Source organism: Cynocephalus volans, chromosome 16 (genome assembly GCF_027409185.1).
Source record: "Cynocephalus volans isolate mCynVol1 chromosome 16, mCynVol1.pri, whole genome shotgun sequence".
In the NCBI taxonomy this organism is placed as follows: Eukaryota; Metazoa; Chordata; class Mammalia; order Dermoptera; family Cynocephalidae; genus Cynocephalus; species Cynocephalus volans.
In genome coordinates this window covers 42,415,274-42,435,447 of record NC_084475.1, presented here as the reverse complement: position 1 = coordinate 42,435,447, position 20,174 = coordinate 42,415,274, and the positions used below count along the sequence as shown (strand labels likewise).

At 38.1% G+C, this 20,174-nt stretch overlaps 1 protein-coding gene across 3 annotated transcripts in view; it reads left to right on the top strand.

The window, feature by feature from the left end:
- Positions 1-20,174, top strand: part of PIP5K1B (phosphatidylinositol-4-phosphate 5-kinase type 1 beta) — a 294,924-nt gene that overhangs the window by 216,730 nt on the left and 58,020 nt on the right. For 2 of the 3 annotated variants that reach the window (XM_063080588.1, XM_063080589.1), the window contains exons 12-13: positions 8,121-8,276; positions 12,315-12,459. In XM_063080588.1, the coding sequence (XP_062936658.1) occupies positions 8,121-8,276; positions 12,315-12,459 (301 nt within the window). Of the gene's footprint in view, positions 1-8,120; positions 8,277-12,314; positions 12,460-15,745; positions 15,959-20,174 lie in introns of those variants that run through there. The other variant, XM_063080590.1, reaches the window with a different exon arrangement.

Genomic DNA, 20,174 nt, shown 5'->3' with positions numbered 1-20,174 from the left:
AAGGCCACATTCCTCATAATCTAATCACCTTTTAAAGGCCCCTTCTTTTGAATACCATAATTGGATTTCTTAAATTTCCAATCCATGAACCTTTGGGAAATTGACCCATAGCACTCCCTTAACACTGTGCCAAGGTTGGAAAACATGAGTTTCCTTGTAGCCCCTGGTAGATGGGTAGAGGATGTAACCCTTTAATGTCTCAGCTTTCACAAGATTACTCCGTGAGACTGCCCATCTTGGGAAGTTTTTCTTAGTAGCATGTATGTTAATGTTACAAACAAAGGCAGGTTCAATTCTGTAAAATGAGGCATGTGTTGAAAATTTTCCCAGATTGTAGTTTATCATGTTTTTAATGTAACAAGTCTTTTACTTCTCAAGTAGTCAAACCTATTGACATTTTCCATTTTGATTTCATAATCTATTTTTTTTAACTTCATTGAGATATAATTCACATACCATAAAATTCACACTTTTAAAGTATACAGTTTTGAGGTTATTAGTATATTCACAAAGTTGTGCAACCATCACCACTACCTAATTTTAGAACGTTTTCATTACCCTAAAAAGAAACCCAATACCCATTAGCAGTCGCTCTCCATTCCTTCCTCTACCCAGCCCCTGGCAACCACTAGTTTATTTTCTGTTTCTATGGTTTTTCCTATTGTGGACATTTCATAGAAATCATATAATACATGACCTTTTGTGTTTGGCTTTTTCCACTTAACATGTTTTCAAGGTTTATCTGTGTCACAGCATATATCAGTATTTTATTCTTTTTTATTGCTGAATAATATTTCACTGTATATAGATATACCACATTTTGTTTATATATTCATCAGTTGATGGATACTTGGGTTGTTTTCATTTTTGGCTATTATGAATAATGCTAGTCTGAGCATTCATGTACAAGTTTTTGTGTGGATGTATATGTTTATTTTGTTTGAGTATATACCTAGGAGTAAAATCATTGGGTCAGATGGTAACTCTCTGTTTAACATTTTGAGGAACTGCAAAACTTTTCCAAAGGAGCTCTACCGTTTTACAATCCCACCTGCAACATATGAGTGTTCCAGTCTCTCCACATCATCACCAATATATGTTACTGTCTTTTTTATTTTAACCATCCTAGTGGGTAGGAAGCAGTATCTCATTGTAGTTTTGATTTGCATTTATCTAATGACTAATGATGTCAAACAACTCATCATGTGCTATTGACAATTTATATCTTATTTAGAGAAATGTTTATTCAAATCCTTTGCCCATTTTTAGTTAGGTTATTTGCCTATTGTTGAGTTGTAAGAGTTCTTTATATATTCTGGACACAGGTCTGTTATCAGATATATGATTTACGAATATTTTCTTCCATTCTGTGGGTTATTTTTTTTTTACTTTTTTGATAGTATTTTTTGAAGCACAAAAATTTTTAATTTTGATGTACTCCAGTTTTTTTTTTCTTTTGTCACTGGTGCTTTTGGTGTGATCTAAGATACCATTGCCAAACTCAAGCTCATGAAGATTTATTCCCATGTTTTCTTTTAAGAGTTTTATAGTTTTAGCTCTTACATTTATGTCTATGATTCATTTTAATTTTTTTGTATATGCTGCAAGGTAGAGTTCATCTTCATTATTTTGCCTGTGGCTATCTAGTTGTTCCACCATTGTTTGTTGAAAAACCTGTTCTTTTCCCCAACTGAACTACTTTGGTACGTTTGTCAAACATTAATTGACCACAAATGTAAGGATTTACTTCTAGACTCTTAATTCTATTCCATTGATCAATATGCCTACCCTTATACCAGTACCATGCTGTCTTGATTACTTCAGCTTTGGATTGTAAGTTATGTAAACAGAAAGTATAAATACTTCAACTATTCTTTTTAAAATTGTTTTGTCTATTCTGGGTTCCTTACAATTCCATATGAGTTTTATAATCAGCTTGTTAGTGTCTGCAAAAAAAAAAAAAAAAAAAAGGGCATGTGGTATTTTGATAAGGATCGTGTTGAATCTGTAGATCTAGGGGAGTATAGCCATTGTAACAATATTATGTCTTCCATTCCATTAACATGGGATGTCTTTCTTTTTATTTAGGACTTCATTAATTTCTTTCAACACTGTTTTGTAGTTTTCAGCGTAAAAGTTGCAGTTTTGTTAAATTTTTCCTGTTTCATTTTCTTGATGTTATATGGAATTATTTTTTTTCTCTCAATCATTTTTATACTTACAAAACACTTCACTATTGGGGAATCAGATAAATGTTAACTCATATTTTTCTTTTACTTTTTATAGATTAATGTTTTTTATGTTGTTTTTTTTCCTTTAATCTATGTGGCATTTATTTTGGTGTTTGAAGCAAGGTATATCTAACCTTGTTTTTTCCCAAGTAATTAACTCTTGTCCCAGTACCATTTATTGAATACCGTCTTTCCACCTCTAAGCACACTCAAGTACTTTATCGCCTTTGTTTACTGCAGGAATAGAAATGATAACGCTTATAGTCCTGTCACAGTGGAAAAGTGATTCCCATCCACTTTCCTTGCTTTATTTTTTCCTTAGTATTTATCATGATCTAATATATGATAGATTTTACTTATTTATCCTATAGGTTTTACTTATTTATCTTGCTTAATGCCTGTCTCCCTCATTTGAGTGTAAACTCACTGCTATATCCCACTGCTGTACCTAGTGCAGGGGGAGATGGGTCTTGGGGTGCACCTGGTGTACGTGAGTATTCATTGAATGAATGAGGGTGTCATGACATGTGTGCTCGTTCCCGTCTTCTCTTTAATATCCAGGACAGATCCCTCTAGAGATTACCTCCACTTCAGTGTAGTTCGAACCATTCATTCTCTCTCTGGTTCCATCCATCTGTTCATTCTCTCTTAAAAACAAACCTCCTCAACCCTGCATCCCTCTCCGGTACCTGGTGTATCTTTCTCCTCCATCTCAATCGCCCCATTTGAGAGTTGGATGCACTTGCTGTCTCACTTCCTTATTTCTCGATACTCTTCAGTGCACTCCAACTGGCTCTGGACCCACTAGTCCACTGACATGTTCTTTTTGAGGCTGTCAACAATCATTGCTGAAGCCATTGAACAACTTCTAGTCTTTTCTTAGATCTCTACAGTATTTGAGACCACCGATGTCGGCTCTCTGTGAGAGATTCTTACTTGTGGGGGTCCAGGCTCTGACTTTGTCTCTTTCCCTTGTACACCTCTCTCTGGGTAATTTCCCAATCTCCCACGGTTTCAGTTATCATCTGAGTACTTACAATCACTCCCCCACTTCTAACAAATCGCCTTGCCTCTCCAACCTCCCCACTTAAGTGTCCACCAGATTCCACAAGCTCAGCATGTCCAAAGTTGAATTTGGCTGCTCCCATCCCTGAGCCTGCCTCTCTACCTGGGTCCACATCTCACTGAAGGCCCCACCGTCCACCCATTTACCCAAACCAGACACGCTGGCATCATCCTGTGACTCCTTTCTTTTGCTTACCTCCCACGTGCAGTCACTCACCAACACTCTGAAATATTGGGGGCCCGTCCCCTTTTCTCACACTGCCTCTCCTGATTCAGCCACTGTGTATTTTGCTCTGGAGTTTTTATTTTTTGGGTTTTTGCATAAAGTAAAGTTGTGGCCCCCATGCTGTTCTCTGTGAGTCTGTTCAAGTCCCCATCCGTCCAATCTCACCACACTGCAGCTAGATGGATCCATTTAAAATACAAACCTGCTCTTGCTAATTTCTGGTTAAAACCCTTGCATGCTAAAAAATAATAATAATAAGTTAAAAAAAAAAAAAAAAACAACTTCCGTGGATTCCTATCAGCACCACACTCCCCCCCCCCTTTTTTTTTTTTAAAGATGACTGGTAAGGGGATCTTAACCCTTGACTTGGTGTTGTCAGCACCACACTCTCCCAAGTGAGCAACCGGCCATCTCTATACAGGGATCTGAACCCATGGCCTTGGTGTTATCAGCACCACACTCTCCCAAGTGAGCCACAGGCCAGCCCCCCATGGATTCCTAGTGCACAAAGTTCTTAACTTGGCTTCTGAGGCCCTTTTGAGATGTGGCATCTCTTTTCCACCCCTGTGACTTCTCTCCCTGCCTCATTCCATACCACACCCTCTCCTCTTGGCTCCAGCAGCTCTGAACTCTTTGCAATTACCCTAAATGTTCCAGGCTGACTGTGCATCTGTACCCATGCTTGTCCCTTTGCTTGCAACGCTCTTTTCATCCTTCCCCTGGTCTTCCTTCAAGTCTCAGCTTAGCTGGTGCTTACTCTGTAGTACTTACCATTCTGTGCTATAATGAGCTGTTTGTGTTCCCCACTAGACTTTAAATTCCTTCAAAACAGAGACTGTGTTTGGTTCAATCACATGTATTCTCAGCACCTAGCACATTTCCTGGTAAGCACTCAATTATTACCTGATGAATAATGCAATGAATGGATGGAATTTTCAACTAATACCACCATTTCAAAGGGTAGCAATTTAATTAGTAATGTTGACACTTTAAAACACAGCTTTAAGATGTTTTATCAGTTATGATTAATTTAAAGCCCTTGATGCCTAAAGGCAGACTTCCTTTGTAAGTGAAGAACTTACCCCCTTTCCCTTCCCCCCCGAGAAAATAGTACATGGTCTTCAAGTTTCCCTTTTCAGGTCAGTTTTTTAAACTTTCTTAACTCCATTCAATCCCACCCCAAAATTGAGTCATGCCACCAATGTAATAATGTCTACAAAAAAAAATATTTTCTAGAAATATTAGTCACCATAATGTTGAGATTTCACTGGAATTCTCTTCCTAAATAATGTATCTAAAGTACTAAAACTTAGTTTCTGAATAGATTATGAGTTAAATTACTTGTTAAAAAGTTAACCATCCTAAGATTTTGGAACAATAATGCATTCATTCAACAGACCCTTGTGCACCTATTATGTACCTGGCACTATGCTAAGCACTGATAATATTGAAAGCTTTTGAAATTTAACTAGTTCCATCCTCCAGTAATTTAATAGTCTTCTTTTGAGTCAGGGATTGGAACATGAAACAGATTTATAATGTAATAAAGCAATCGCTAATAGGGTTTTTGCATACGTTACTGTGGGTATGCCAAAAGAAATAAGACCAATTCTTCCAAAAGACAGCTTCCCAGAGGAAAGGATATTTCAACTAAGTCCTGACAACATAGACCTAAGTTCATTAAGGAGAGAGGCAGGAAGGGCATCTCAAGGAGAAGGAACAGCACATGCAAAGGCCTTGCAGTAGGAATGAACATGGTAGGTTCCAGAATGGCAGATAGGTGAGCTGAAAAATGGTAAAATGTAGAGGCAGTTGAGTGGCAGAACTTAAGTCTGGAAATTAGCATAAGACATGTTTTAGCCAAAGACAAGTCAAGGAGTTTCTGTCACACAAAAGAAAGTAGCCAGCAACCCAAACCATCTTTCAAGATTACCCAGTCAAAAAAGTCCCTGAAGCATTCAAACTCTGCAAGATCCAAGTCATTATCTGCTGAGTGAGGCTTAGATCATTCATTTAAAGGAAGAAAGTCACCATTTAAGGCAAAAGTAAATTCTTTCTTTAGGTGCTGTCTCTTGGCTAGAGGTTTGTTTTGGGTCCTCTCTGCTCCTCATTATGGGTGAAGCTAATAATGAACAGAGAACTAATTTTTTTGCAGGCTTTTGGCCCTCTCTCCATTAAAAGCCACAAGCACAGCTTCCCTGAGAGTCTTCCCCTCATTATAAATTCATGTTTCCTTGATGCTACCAACATTCTTTTGATCACAGCTATTTGTCAGTCTGGAGAATTAGCATTGACCTAAGAACAATGATGCAGAAAAACAATTCTGAAACCTGTTAGTCTCCGGGCCACTTTACACTCTTAAAAATTATTGAGGACTCCAAAGAGCTTTTATTTATGTGGGGTTTAGCTATCTATATTTCACATACTGGAAATTAACATTGAGAAAAATTCTAAATATTTAATATTCTTATCAGGTAACAATAAAAAAGTAAGTCAATAAAAAATAATATTTTTAACACAAAAATAATTACAAAAATATATTTTTCAAAGCAAGTAATTTCATAAGAAAAGTGGCATTCTTTTACTTGTTTTTTCAAATCCCTAATGTCTGACTTAATAGAAGATAGCTGCACTCTCACATCTGCTTCTGAATTCAGTGTGTGGGATATCACAGGTCATGAAACATCTGGAAAACTTTACACCTGTGAGAGAATGAGAGTGAAAAAGGCAAATATTATTATGCCTTTATTATTATGAAAATAGTTTCAACATTGCAGACCTTCTTAGAGAGTCTCAGAGACCCCTAGTGGTCCCCAAATTACATTTGAGATCCTCTGACTTAGAAGTTTTCAAATACTATATTGAAAGGCAGGAGTTTATGAAAGGTTTATAAAAGTTAGCAAATACAATGTTAAGGCAGAAGCCAGTGTGTGGATAATTTCTTCAGACCTGTAAAACAAGCTTGACCACTATTTGATAGAATGGGGAATTATGGAAAACAAGACTTATTTGGGTCACTTAACTATCATTAAAAACAATTTTGATCAGTTTTTTAACATCAAAATCTCATGCTCTCAAGGAAAAACAAACTCTAGTTTTATCTTTTTTCGCCCACTTTCACCAGGAAAAGAAATTGCTGAAGAGCTAGGAAATGGGCTGGTCCAGAGGTAGTGAATTATCTCTTTATTCTAAAAAATAAAAAATAATTTTTAAAAAAAGAGCTAGGAAATGAACCACCAATTAGGCAACTTAAGAAAAAAAGAAACACACCTGGAGTTCAAGCTTTCTAGTCTATGGCCTTGAACAAGTCAGAACTATCTACTCTCAGTTTCTGGACCTATAAGAGGGCCTGCCTACCTCACATATGTGCATAATTTGAAATTTGCAGTGTGAATGCTGGCTTCCAAACTCTAAAGCCCTCTACAAACGTTATTTTTGATGATGATATTATGATTATGAGACTGCTCGTGGGACAGATAAGTCTATCTTTCTCTTTAAGTGAAGAGATTGCCCTCTATTCTTCCCTGACGTGTGTCCCAAAGTCCTTTTCCAATTAAGTTCTTGCAAGCTGCCTGTGGGAAGGCCCCAGGTGAGCAGTGTAATCTAAGCTCTGAGATTCCCAAGGCTCAACACAATTACTCTAATGCATTTGCTGTGAGGTTACCCCTTCATGCAAACCTCCAAAGGAGGAGAGATGCTGCCAAAAACAAGTTCAGGGGAAAGCATAAACAAGTCTCAACCATCCTCTCCCCCTACCCTCCAAGGAAATTCTCTAACAGTATTAAGCCAAGCAGAATTATTGCAACAAAGAGTGAATATAAATAGAGATGGTCTGGCTGCTGCTTAAGCAGCTTCCCTTGATGTGTCCTGTGTAGAGTCACAGCCTCCAGCAAGCATGATTGATGGGGAAATACATTTTCATTGGTTCAGGTTGCCAACATACTTCTGAAGTTGTATAATGTGGTTTGGACAAAGATCGGGAGTGAATTATGTATCTGACGTAACTATGACCTAGAAAGACCCAAAGGGTAGGAACTTTCAGTGGAAAGTCACAGAAAGAAAAAGCAACCAGAAGTAACTTGGCTAAATTGGGCAACATGGGTATAAGATTAAACATTAGCATGTTTAGAAATTCCCAGTCCCAACTTAATAAAACTAGGGTCATGAGAATTCTCCGTACTTTAATCTGCATCTACCAACTCACTCAGCCTTCTCCCAGCACTAGAATCACATTGTTTGAAAGAGGGAAAATTATTCTTTAGCAACAAAACATTTGACTTTCACTTCAAATAAGACTTTATTTCAAAATCTGGAGAGAAATTTTTGACTCTTATTCCCGGATATTCTGGTTTAAATCAAGTTATTTTGGACAGATAATATGGCCAGATACAGACAATTTCATCTCCCCTTCCATATCCATATATATATGGACACGTACACACACATATACATATAAAAAATAAGACTCCTGCCTTCAACTCAAATAATGACTAAAATGTTAATAACATATTAAATAAAATATTAATTTTATAAATAAAATATTAATGCAGTTTTATAATAAGTGTCTTTATTTGTCTCTCCTTTTTCCTTCCATCTAGCTTTGAAGGCCTCACCTTCCAAGAAACGGTGCAATTCCATTGCTGCCTTAAAGGCAACCTCACAGGAGATTGTGTCCTCAGTTAGCCAGGAATGGCAGGATGAGAAGCGAGATTTGCTGACCGAAGGACAAAGTTTTAGCAGCCTTGATGAAGAAGGTAAAGATATGTCACTTTAAAAAAAAAGAAATAAAAACTTCTTGTGATTTATTTATACAAGTAATGTAAATTCACAGTCAGTAGAAAAATTAGAAACTATCTGCTCTAAGAAATGAAGTCATTTAAATGTTTTAAAAGGATACGTACAGGATGACACAATTCTTGTACATTTCAAATATCACATAAATAATACAATTTATGGTTTATGGTAAAAATTAGAAAATACTAAAAGATTCAAAAAGAAAAAAATCCATAATCCGGCTACCTGATGATAACGAATACTAGCATTTTGCTGTTTTTATCACTAGACCTTATTCTGTGCATATACACAAATGCATACACATACATGCACACACACAATGTAGCAATAAGTTATTGCTTCATTTATTTATGTCTTCTTTAATGAAGTTTTTTTAAAGTTTTATAATATTGTCTTTGCATGCCATGTGTAACTACCTTTGGTTATATTTATTCCTTTATGGATATAGAAATATAGACATAGATTTTTTTTTTTTTCTGTCTTTCGAAGTTGTATCTTTTTTCAGCATTGGGTTTTCTGGCTGTTTGTTGCTACTACACAGACCTCATACCTTTTGCTTTCTTGCAATGATGAATAGAAGTGGTGACTGTGGGCAGCTTTGCCTTGTCCTGATTTTAAAGGGAATGCTTCTAATGTTTCACCGTTGAAAAAGAAGTTTGCTATATTTGATAACCATATCAGGGCAAGAAAGTTCCTTTTTTATCCTAGTTTGCTAAAAATTTTCATCAAGAATGAGTATTGAATTTTATCAAATGCTTTTCTCTAGTTGCGGAGTTGATCATTTGGTTTTTCTCTTCTAATCCAATAAGGGGAAGTGAAATTTTAGGTTTTTCTATCAATAGATTCCTTTGAGAATCTCAACATTTTCTGAAAATGTCTTCTACTTCCTGTAGAAGATAAGATCTTCTCTGGGGGTTTCTTTTCTTCAGAGTCCATCAAATAGGATGTTACTCCAATCCCCTTCTTCTGTAGCTCTTATCCACAAGCTTGCTTTCTTTCTCATCTTGCCTTAAACCAACTCTTACCCAGAGTTAGTGATTTCACCAAAAATTAATGAATACCCCTTGATCCTCCCCCAGACTTGATGGCTCCAATTCCTGGCAGGCCACCCACTTCCCCTAAGCTACCCTGCACTGGTGCCTCCCCCACCATACTATCTGGTTTTCTGATAATACACATAAAACTACAGGCAACTGCAGTCTGGGAAACAGGATCAACTTATTTTTAGACTTTATTAAACTTTCAAATAGTATGCTCAATATGGCCTCTAAAGTTAAAGTAATGAGTCTAATTGTTAATCTGGAGGGAAAACTATAGTAAATACACTACACGGTATCCAGAAAGTCTGGAAAAATAGGAAGTAGTGCACATATTGTGCTTTTTTCAGATGAACTCTTGGACATGTTGCTTCAAATTTAGAGATGCTATACTTGAAACAGTCTCTGAAGGTCTAAGAAAAACCTATTGAGCATATTCTTTGAAAATGTAACTTGCTATTATAAAATGAGTTTATTTTTACAGTCCTCTTCCTGCTCAAGGTTTGGCCTCTTAATAATGCTCTGTACTTGGGGGCTGGCCAGTTAGCTCAGTTGGTTAAAGCACAGTGTTACAACACCAAAGTCAAGGGTTCAGACTGCTGAACCAGCCAGCCACCAAAAAAAAAAGTGGAATAACGCCCTGTACTTGGGGACCCCCCCTTTCAGAGTATACCAAGTCTCATCACCAAATTTCCACTCTAGTTTTTAACCATTTGTTTTCTGGCATTCTCAGTATGTTCAGGCTATATTACTTTTCTTGCCATGTAAGGAATTACCACAAACTTAATAGTTCAAAATAATACCCATTTATCAGCTGACAGTTGTGTCGTCAGAAGACTGGTTATATACAGCTCACCTGGGTTCTCTGTTCAGGATCTCAGAAGCTGAAATTAAAGTGTCAGCTGGGCTAAGTTCTTATCTGGAGGCACACAGAAGAATCCTCTTCCAAGTTCATTCATGTTGTTGGCCTGAGGTCCCCTTCTTTGCTTTCTGACAGCCAAGGACTGTGCTCAGCATCCACATTCCTTGCCATGCAGCCCCCTCCATCTTCAGATGGAGAATTTCCTCAAGTCAGTCTCCCCCAACACTTAGAATCACTTACTTCTTGTCTCTGACCTATAGACCCAGATTTAAAGGGTTCACGTGATTAGGTTGCACCCCCCTGGATAACCTCCCCTTTAGCTAAGTCCAAAGTAATCAACTCAAAGTAACCTTAATTACATCTGCAAAATCCCTTTTGCCGGGTCATATACCATAATCAAAGGAATAATATCATACTTGCAGGTTCTGCCCACAGTCAAAGGGAGATCATACCAGGGTGTGGGCCATTGAGGGTCATCTTAGAATTCTGCCTCCCACACTGGTTTTAGAAAAAGACTGAACGATGTAGGAGCATGAGGAAATAGTTCTCTATCTCACAGTGCTGTTCCTCAGGGGTTGAGGGGTCAGCTACCCAATGTTTCGATGAAGTATGACTTGGGACTGAGTCACTGGACCGATAGTGGTTTTTTTGTTTGTTTTTGGTGGCTGACCCTTATGGGTATCTTAACCCTTGACCTTGGTGTTATAACACCGCACTCTAATCAACTGAGCTAACTGGCCAGCCTGTGTTTTTCTATATTATGCCACGCAGGTAAGTCTCTGGTTGATGAAGTAAAGCTGGGTATGCCCACGACCTAAGTCTGCATTAGTTGTTCAATGTCCAGCTCCATCTGCCTTATAATTAGTGGCAATTCATTAGAATCAAAAGTCAAGTTATTTTTCAGACCCCGTTTTCAATGTTATTGAGAGATTTCATATTTGTCTATTTAATGAGAAGTTATTGAAAATTATAAGCCAGGTGTCACATTAAATTAAAGCCTTTCAAATTTTTGGATGTTGAATACTTTGGTTCTTGGTGGTTCTATGTGGTCATCATCTGTTTTTCATTGTGGCAGTTCTTTGGACCTGAATCAGAGGCAGAGCTCTACCATCCATACATTTCAATGTGCTATCCAGTCTCCAGGCAGGAGTCGGCCCCTTCCCGTGCTGGCCCTGTTTTCCCTCCATGCCTCTCTACCTCAGTATCTAGGTCCCTTCAAATCCAAAGTCCAGAACCTCACACTCACGTGATCGTGCCTAGAAGGGTCATTTCCTGTTCACTCACGGAAAATACCTAATTTCGAATTTGTTGTGACTATAAAGGAATACTAGAAACACCTTAGGTTATATTGTATTTATTACAATCTGCTTTAATTCAGTTCGAGGGAATGATGAAACACAGTCCACATGGAGTCCACAGAGAGATGGGGCATGGGTCACTGCTCAGCCTGGAACGTTGCTCTTTCCTGACAAGGGTCTTGCATAAGCATTTTCATGGGTCCCTAAGTTTTAAAGAAGAAATAATAGTTTTCTCACTTTTAAAAAGGTAGCCTTGCTGTTGAAATATAATGTCCAGAAGAGCCCTAGATAATGTCCAAAGATATGTGTGGGCTCAGATGGGGTTCAGATATAGCTGACTGCTGGTCTGTTGAAGTATTTGTTTCCTAGCTCTTGAAAAATCTGAGTCCTTAGATCTAAACTGAGAGTCATAATTCTGTATCTGTTACAGAGAGGGCAAAGCAGGTTTCCTGCCTGTCATCCTTTTAATCTCTGTCAAATTATCCCCTTAGATACCTAGGAGGGTTTTTTTGCCACCTTTTTGAAATGGTAAATCACTTTATTAGGCTTTTAATGGAATGTTTATAATGTCATTTCCATAAGCCATTTTGTAAATTAATGCAATTTCCTTTCTGTTTAACCTCTTTGCAAGAAGTTATTTTACATTTCTACTTGTAGAGCAGAAGATCACGGTTAATTCATAATTTATTTTACAGCCTGGTATGTAAAATGAATGCTTTTGACTCATTTAGATTATTATAGATGCTAAAGCATCATTTATTACTGAGATTGGTGAGTGTGTGTGTTGCTTTTGTTACCCAGCCCTGGGATGCCGACGCAGACCTGACCTGGTGCCGAGCACTCCATCACTGTTTGAAGCTGCCTCCTTGGCGACCACGATTTCATCTTCTTCCTTATATGTCAATGAACATGATCCACACGACAGGACTACGCTTTATTCAAACAGGTAATATTAGTGCTATCAAATTACCGAGCAGGCTGTTACCACATCAACGTCAGACCTCAGCCGGTATCTCTGGATGAGAACATGTTGTCCCTAACAACCAGCATGTGCCTGCCACCTGCCTGGTAAGCAGGAGAGAGAGAACATGCTTGGTTTTTACTGTGGCAAAAGTACATCTGAGAGAAAACCCTCATGTTTTTTCTTTACAATTAATAATTATGTCATATGGAAATTATATAACTTTATGGAAGAAGACAAACTTTTATCATTTCTATTTTAGTAATTTCTTATGAATGGATTTTTTTAAAGCAAGCACTCTTGGTTAATATTACACAGATAACTGCAAAGACATTTTAATGTTCTCTTTTCCTATGTGTGACCTTAGTGACTATGGTAAACAGAATAATGTCCCCCCAGAGTTGTCCACATCCTAATTTCTGGAACCTGTGAAAATGTTACCTTATATGGCAAAAGGGACTTTGCAGATGTGGTTAAGTTAAGGGTTCTAAGATAACCTAGATAGGCTCAATGTAATCACAGGGTCCTATAAAAGCAAGACGGAAGGGTCAGAGTTAGAGAAGGAGATGTGACACCAGAAGCAGAGGTCAGAGAGAGAGAGGAGGATTTGAAGGTGCTGTGCTGCTGGCTTTCAGGTGGAAGGGGCCATGAGCCAAGGAATGCAGGTAGCCTCTAGAAGCTAAAATGGGCAATAAAAGGAATTCTCCTCTAGGGCCTCCACGAAGGAAAACAGCCCTACCAACAGCTAGAATTTTAGGACTTCTCACCTCCAGAACTGTAAGGTAATAAATTTGTGTTGTTTTAAGCCATTAAACTTGTTAGTCTCCCCTTATCCATGGTTTCACTTTCTGTGGCTTCAGCTACCCATGGTAAACCATGGTCTGAAAATATTAAGTGGAAAATTCCAGAAAAAAACAATTTTTAAGTTTTAAATTGGGTGATGTTCTGGGTAGTGTGATGAAATCTCATGCTGTCCCGCTTTGTCCCACCCAGGATATGAATCTCCCCTTGTTAGGCATCTCCACACTGTAGACGCTCCCTGCCCATGAGTCACTTAGTAGCAGGCTAGTTTATCAGGCCAGCTGTCGCGATATCACAGTGTTTGTGTTCGGTGACCCTTGTTTTACTTAATAATGGCCCTAAAGCACAAGAAGAGTGGTGCTGGTGTATTGTTATAATTGTTCTATTTTATTATTAGTTATTATTGTTAGTCTCTTACTGTGCCTAATTTATAAATTAAACTTTATCATAGATATGTATGTATAGAAAAAAATATAGTATATACAGGATTCAGTACTACCAGCCGTTTCAGGCATTCACTGGGGTTCCTGGAACATATCCTCCATGGATAAGGGGGGACTACTGTAATTTCTTAAAATAGCAATAGGAAATTCATACAGTGGCTCTCCAACATTTAATGTGGACTTAAGTATGGGGTAGGTTACTGAAATTTTTTAGGTAAAAAGGTAATTTTTAATTTGGTATTTTCTCTTTTTACACAAAATATTCTTGAACATCAGTTCTAGTGATATAAAAGGACATCTTTACAAAGAAATCACAACATTGTCTATAAGATTCACTGTTTTATTTTCTATTTTTATATATGCAGCTTTATAACTAATTTAAATTCCAGGAAAAAGACTAACAGGTAGAGGCTCTTGATAATTATCTGTTGAATGTTAAACTAGTTCTTGGTGAAATCTAGCTCTCTGAAGAATTAAGATCAAATTTATGCAGGTGAAATATTTCTTATGCCGTAGGTCATTTTCCACCTCTAGGCTAGCAGCTAGGTTCACTTCCACAGAGAAGAATCAGTATGGTAAATTCAGTTTTAATGTATGCATATCTATAGATCCTAGCCTGGTCTTTTGGCAAGTCAAGTTTGGTAATTGGACCTGCTACAGGAATTCTTTTCTGTTGCCGTTCCTGTCTCATGTGGGAAGATACACGATTAGGTAGGTAGCAGGTTATGTAGCCACTCTAGGTCCAGAAAAGCAGAACAAGTGAAGGTGAGCCACAGTTCTTAGCTGGGCCTGAGTTTGGATTGTTCTGCTCTGAGGGCCAACAAATAAGGTTCCATTATAAATTATTTAACTTGCCTGAACTGTGTAAAAGTCATTTGATTCTGTTAGCCTCTTTGGATTGGAGAAATTTAAAGTGACTATTAATGTGTAATACCTAATATTAATGTGTAAGTTGAGTGTTCAAATTTGATATGTAACTTAGTCAAACAACAGTTTTTTTCTATATGTGTGGTGCAGCTGATAAATACATGGTCTGTATAAATTTCTTTTGCCCTCAGATATAAATAGCTCAAAAGATAGCTGGAAAGTTGCAGGAAGTTCTTAGCAAGGTCAGAAACTATTATCATGTGAAGCCATGGTGCTTTTTTACATTGCTACAGTGATAATTATCAGGGTCATATAATCGGATGTGCTAAGTCATTTACTGAAATTTTCAGCACAAAAATGAAAGTATTTTTTGTTTGTTTTATGGTGGCAGGAATGGTGGTGGTAAAGTATACAGTATCTTGGGCAGAGGTATTAAACTCTTCGGTATTTGTAAGGTTTCCGCAGGATCTGGCCTCCTCCTGACTCCCAGTCCTTGGCCAGCCTGGAAACTACCACTGCATGCTCCACCTCTGCATGCTCCCCGAGCTGTGCTTTAATTCTTGGTACTTTTATTTATGACAATTAAATAATCGGCATAAAAAATATGCTAATCTGGCTAGCATATAGATTTGGATGGGGAAAATTAAAAAATCAGTTACTTATAATTTTTTTTTCTTTTTTTGAAGTGAATTGTTTTAAATAAATCTTCTTTGGCATTGTATTTCCAAGTTGTAGTTTGCTATCAGTCAAGGATCAGTTACAAGAACCAGAAACCACTCCATTTTAAGTAAAAAGGGACTTAATCCAGGGGATTGAGTGCTTACAAAGTCTATGGAAAGGCTGTGGGAGTGGGCTATGGGCTGGCAGTCCTGGGACTCATCCACTGCAGCTTGGGCCACAGCCAAGTGGGTCCCCCACCAATGGGATATAACTCAACAAAAAGCCTTTCAGCAAACCCAGGATTCTTTTTAAAGGAGCTAATATTTAAAAATGAAGCAGCATCACTAAAATACTCAGATTCTTTTGAAAAATCACTAGCCTTGGCACCACTTGGTTCCATTTCCTCCTGGCATTTATCAGCTAGAGGGGAGAGCCCTGGACCCTCCAGATCCCCACCCTCTGCTTCATTCATCTGACCTGTCGTCTGCCTGCTCCTGTAGGGTTTCTGCTTTTAGCCTTGATGTATGCGAGAGGATCGGATCTTAATCACTGCCTCAAGGAAGTCATAAGGAAAAGAGGCAGAAAGGCACCAAAGAATCCTGAAGAGATGTAATGGCATGAGAACTCCTGGGAGTCAGTGTCCCTATTTCCTGGACCCACCGTGCCCAGCCCTCATCATTCAGTTGAGAGACCTCACCAGCAAACCGAAAAGAAATTGTCATATTTTTATTTCTGTTGTTTCTTTTTTGTCCTATGTGTTGTTTCTTGAGGCCATAAATAGACCCTATTCTAAATCTCATTTTGCCTCTGAGTTTTAATGCCCAATGTAGATAGTCTAGAAAGAAATCGTGTTGAAAAAAGAAAGACAGAAAATGTGTTGAATATTGATGTTATAATTCACGTGAGATTTTTTTCTTTCTTTATCTATGAATCATTTTCCTGTCAGGCTAAGTGGTCTGTTTTCCCATTTTGACATTATGCTGTGCATATCTATGCTAAAATAATCTGTAAATACTTCAGCTAGCAGTTGTCATTCTGCCAGTCTTTTTAGACTCAACTTTGCAAGGTATTGATTAGCACCTGGATGTCTCCACACCTCAGTTATATACTGCAGTGGGAAACTTGTTGTCTCTTAGTATTGTTCCTTTTTTTTTTTAAGGATTATTCTTTATCATTTCAAAAATTCTAATAGCAATTCTTTTTTTTTTTAAGCGTACTTTGAAAATTGACTAGGAAGCAAAGAAAAAAATAGTATCATGTTAAATGAATATATTTAACATGCTGATTATATATTTCCAAGTTCCCCTGTGCAGTTTTGTGGTAGAGCATGCAGATCATGTGAATAGTGAGAACCTGTCATGGACACTTAACTTCCCAGTAAAATGGTGGGATTTAAGTTCTGAATTTTTGATACTTGAATTTTTCTTCCTGAGTAAGAAGTCTGTTCTTTTAAAGGAGGTATAAATTGAGCCCTACAAAATAAGAGGACAATGTGTTTTATCTCAAAGATAAGAGCGATTCAATTTAGTGTTGTAGAAATAGGTTGCACACATGATTATTAATTCTTTTCATGATTTCCTGCACAGTTGGCAGCAAAGCTAAAGGTCTGATTATGCATAAGGAAGGAAAGCCTACTTCATTCCAATATGTCCATGCTTTCCCCATTAAAGAGGCCTTTACCAGCATCACCACCCTACCCAGTCTTGGGTTTTGCTAGTGGCTATTTCTAATAGTTGGCTCATCCAGGAGACATTTGGAGTATCGTGAGAAGGACAAATATGTCAGAGGAAAAGCCACTGGTCATTTGCAGATAAAGGCAAACTCTCCCTAATTGATGAGTCCAGCATTCGAGACCTCAGAGGCTAACCCAGGAGATGTGACAGTGATCCTGTACCACTTTCTTCTACATTTAGATAACGCAAACCTAGGAGAGGGGTAGAAATGTTGCCTTTAGCCACAAGCCCCTCCCCACAAATTGCTTACCACTCAGATTTAAAGACATACGAATAGAGCCATCCCAAAGAAGTTTAGAGATCTTCATTTAGATTTGTTTAAAAGATCAGGAAATGAAAATGGAGACACCTTAGATGTCATATGCAAGGCCACACAGCATGCTAGTAGGTCTTCAGCTGGAACACAGGTCTTTAGGGTCCAAGTCTCCTGTTCTTTTCACCAGACCAGCCTTACATCATGGTCTCCAAATACTTCTCATATCATCCTTTTATCCTTTTTCTGTGCTATGCACAGAAGGCTAGTTGGTTTTTTCCTAATATGAATTCTGGCCCTGTGTTTGAACCACCACCCTCCCCCCCTCCCGTTTTTTTAATTGCTTAATAACTAAATGGTTAGTTATTAGGCAAAATGGTGGACTTCTGTTAATGGTATTTTTGTTTTAGAAGTCATTGGCTAATTTTTCTTATTAAAAACGTCATTGCTAAGGTAATTTTTCTATCATAGTACTAGTCATATTTCAAATCATCAATAATAGTATTAGCAATAACAAATACAATAATAGCTCATTATTGGACCTTATTAAGGGTCTGTGTTAAGCCTTTTACGTGCATGAAGTCATATAATTCTCACAGCAGCTTTGTAAGGTAAGTATATTTATTATCTCCAGTTTACAGGTGAGGATTTGATGCTTAGCAACATTAGGTAACTTTCCAAAGTCCATATGGCTGAAAAGTGGAGCCATGACGTCCACCCATAGCACTGAAATAGAAGATAAGGTTTGAGCCTCGGTTATTCAGCAGCTGCCCTCATCTGCACTGTCGCATTAGGCAAGTTTTAGATGATGCCTTTAACGAAAATTCAGTGACATCTGCCAAGTTCTCTTCTTCCTCATCTATTTTTTCTTTTTCCAGGTAATTTTGAGTATTTTCATTTCTTAAGATGTTAGCAACAGAATATTCAAACACTTTAAAAATATATCATATTGATTTAAATTCATAAGAAACCTAAAATAGCTATTTCCTCAAGTTTTTATTTCCGACTCTCCAGGGGAACGCCATATCACTACATTATAAGAGAGAAGAGACTTTTGTTAGATATTTCTGCTTGATTTAGAAAGTCCTGTATCTTCTGTTGACGTAGCGAGATTAACAGGAACCTTTATTACTTATAAAACGAGGGGAGAAGAAAGTTGGTTGCAAGAGCTTCCTGGTGATTCCAGTTCTCTAACCCTAACCTCACGGAAGGGATGGAGCACACGTGCAGTGTCTGCTGTGGACATCGGGCACCTGCTGTACGTGGACACCTGTCCAGGGCTGCACCGCCCCTCACAGGATCATGCTCTTGTTGATGCTGAATATGGAATCTGACCTCTCCAGACTCCTTGTGCTTTTATGCTTTTTATCTGGTCACTCCTACCTTACAGACAGTCCTTCTTGGCCTGCCACCTCAAGTGTTTCTCTTGCTCTATCATTATTATAAAATATCACTTAGGGCATTAGCCCTCAAACTACTACGTCTAGCTGTCTAACATTGGGCAAGTTACTTTACTGTATGTGCCTCAGTTTCCTCATTTGTAAAATGTGGATCATTATACTACTGCCCCCAAAGGGTTGTTATAAAGATTAAATGAAGTAATAATTGGAAAGCACTTATAATACCTCCTGGCATATAGTAAGTCCCGTTAAAGCATTTGTTGAAATAAAATAACCAAGTGCTTCAAGACACCGACACCTTGTAGTGTCCACATAAGTTCCATGGTAAGGGGCAAGATGTAATTGTGGCAAAAAAAAAAAAAAAGCCATCATAGAGTACATTATTAGTCAGAGTCCATCCCAGGAAACAGAAAACACACTTGGAATTTCAAAGGTGATTGGTTACAGACTGTGGCAAGGCTGGAAGACTGAAGGGAGAAGTTGCAGACACCCAGGAAAGTGACTGCAGGAAACAGAGCCAGCATTGGCCCTGCCAAGTTTACCAAAACTTAGAGTCACTAAGGCGGGCTTCCACCTAGGGACCTGCTGCCACCCCAGGAGCAGGGACAATGGAGGAGGACACCACCTAAAGAGCTGGGAGAGTGGCAGGAACACAGCCACCTCCAGAGACACCACCCAAAGAAGGAAGAAAGGAAAATGAGAGAGAAGAGGGCCAGAGGCTTCTATCCTTTTCCACCTTCTCATCTGTCTCCTGCAGTGTCTCGACCAGCAGAACCTGGCAAAGGAGCCTGCAGAATGTAGTTTACAGACTCTCGGCCCCTGCATTGCAAAGTAGAGTTGAGACAATATGTAAATAACAGCTCCAATACACAGAGCAAAAACTAGATTAACACTTATATGTGGAATCTAAAAAAAAGAAAAGAAAAAGTGATTCTCATAGAAGTAAAGAGTAGAATAATGGTCACCAGAGGTGGGGGGTTGGAGGGAGGAAAAGTGGTGCACTACTGGGCACAAAACTATGCTACCTACACTAAGTGAATCATTGTGCCGTGTATGCATGTGTTGAAACCAAAAGCTGTATCCCACAAGCATGTGCAAATAAATGTTAAAAAAATTTTGGCAGCTGGCCAGTATGTAAATGTTAAGATATTAAAACAACAACAAAAAACTAGATAGAGGCAAGGTCTTAAAAAAAAAAATTACAGAGATGAAAGCTTTACAAAGGTAGGGTATGCATGCAGGTACAAGAATCAATTACGATTCTTATAAAAGGAATCATAGAACCAATTTATTAACATGCCAGTGTAACAGTAGTATGTAAGTAGCTGTAATTTTTTTAATGATCTGTGCAATTAAAGATGCCAGTATTTACCAACAAGTAAGTCTGACAGTCAATACACTTTCCCTGGTGCTGCGATAGAGTAGTTGCTGGTTGTAAATACTTATAGAAGTGTCTTAACGAATTCCAAACGCATGGGGTAGGTAGAAAGGTTCTAGCTCAAGAATTCCACAAAGAGGTTTGTAAGGCTGAGGAACCCAGGTG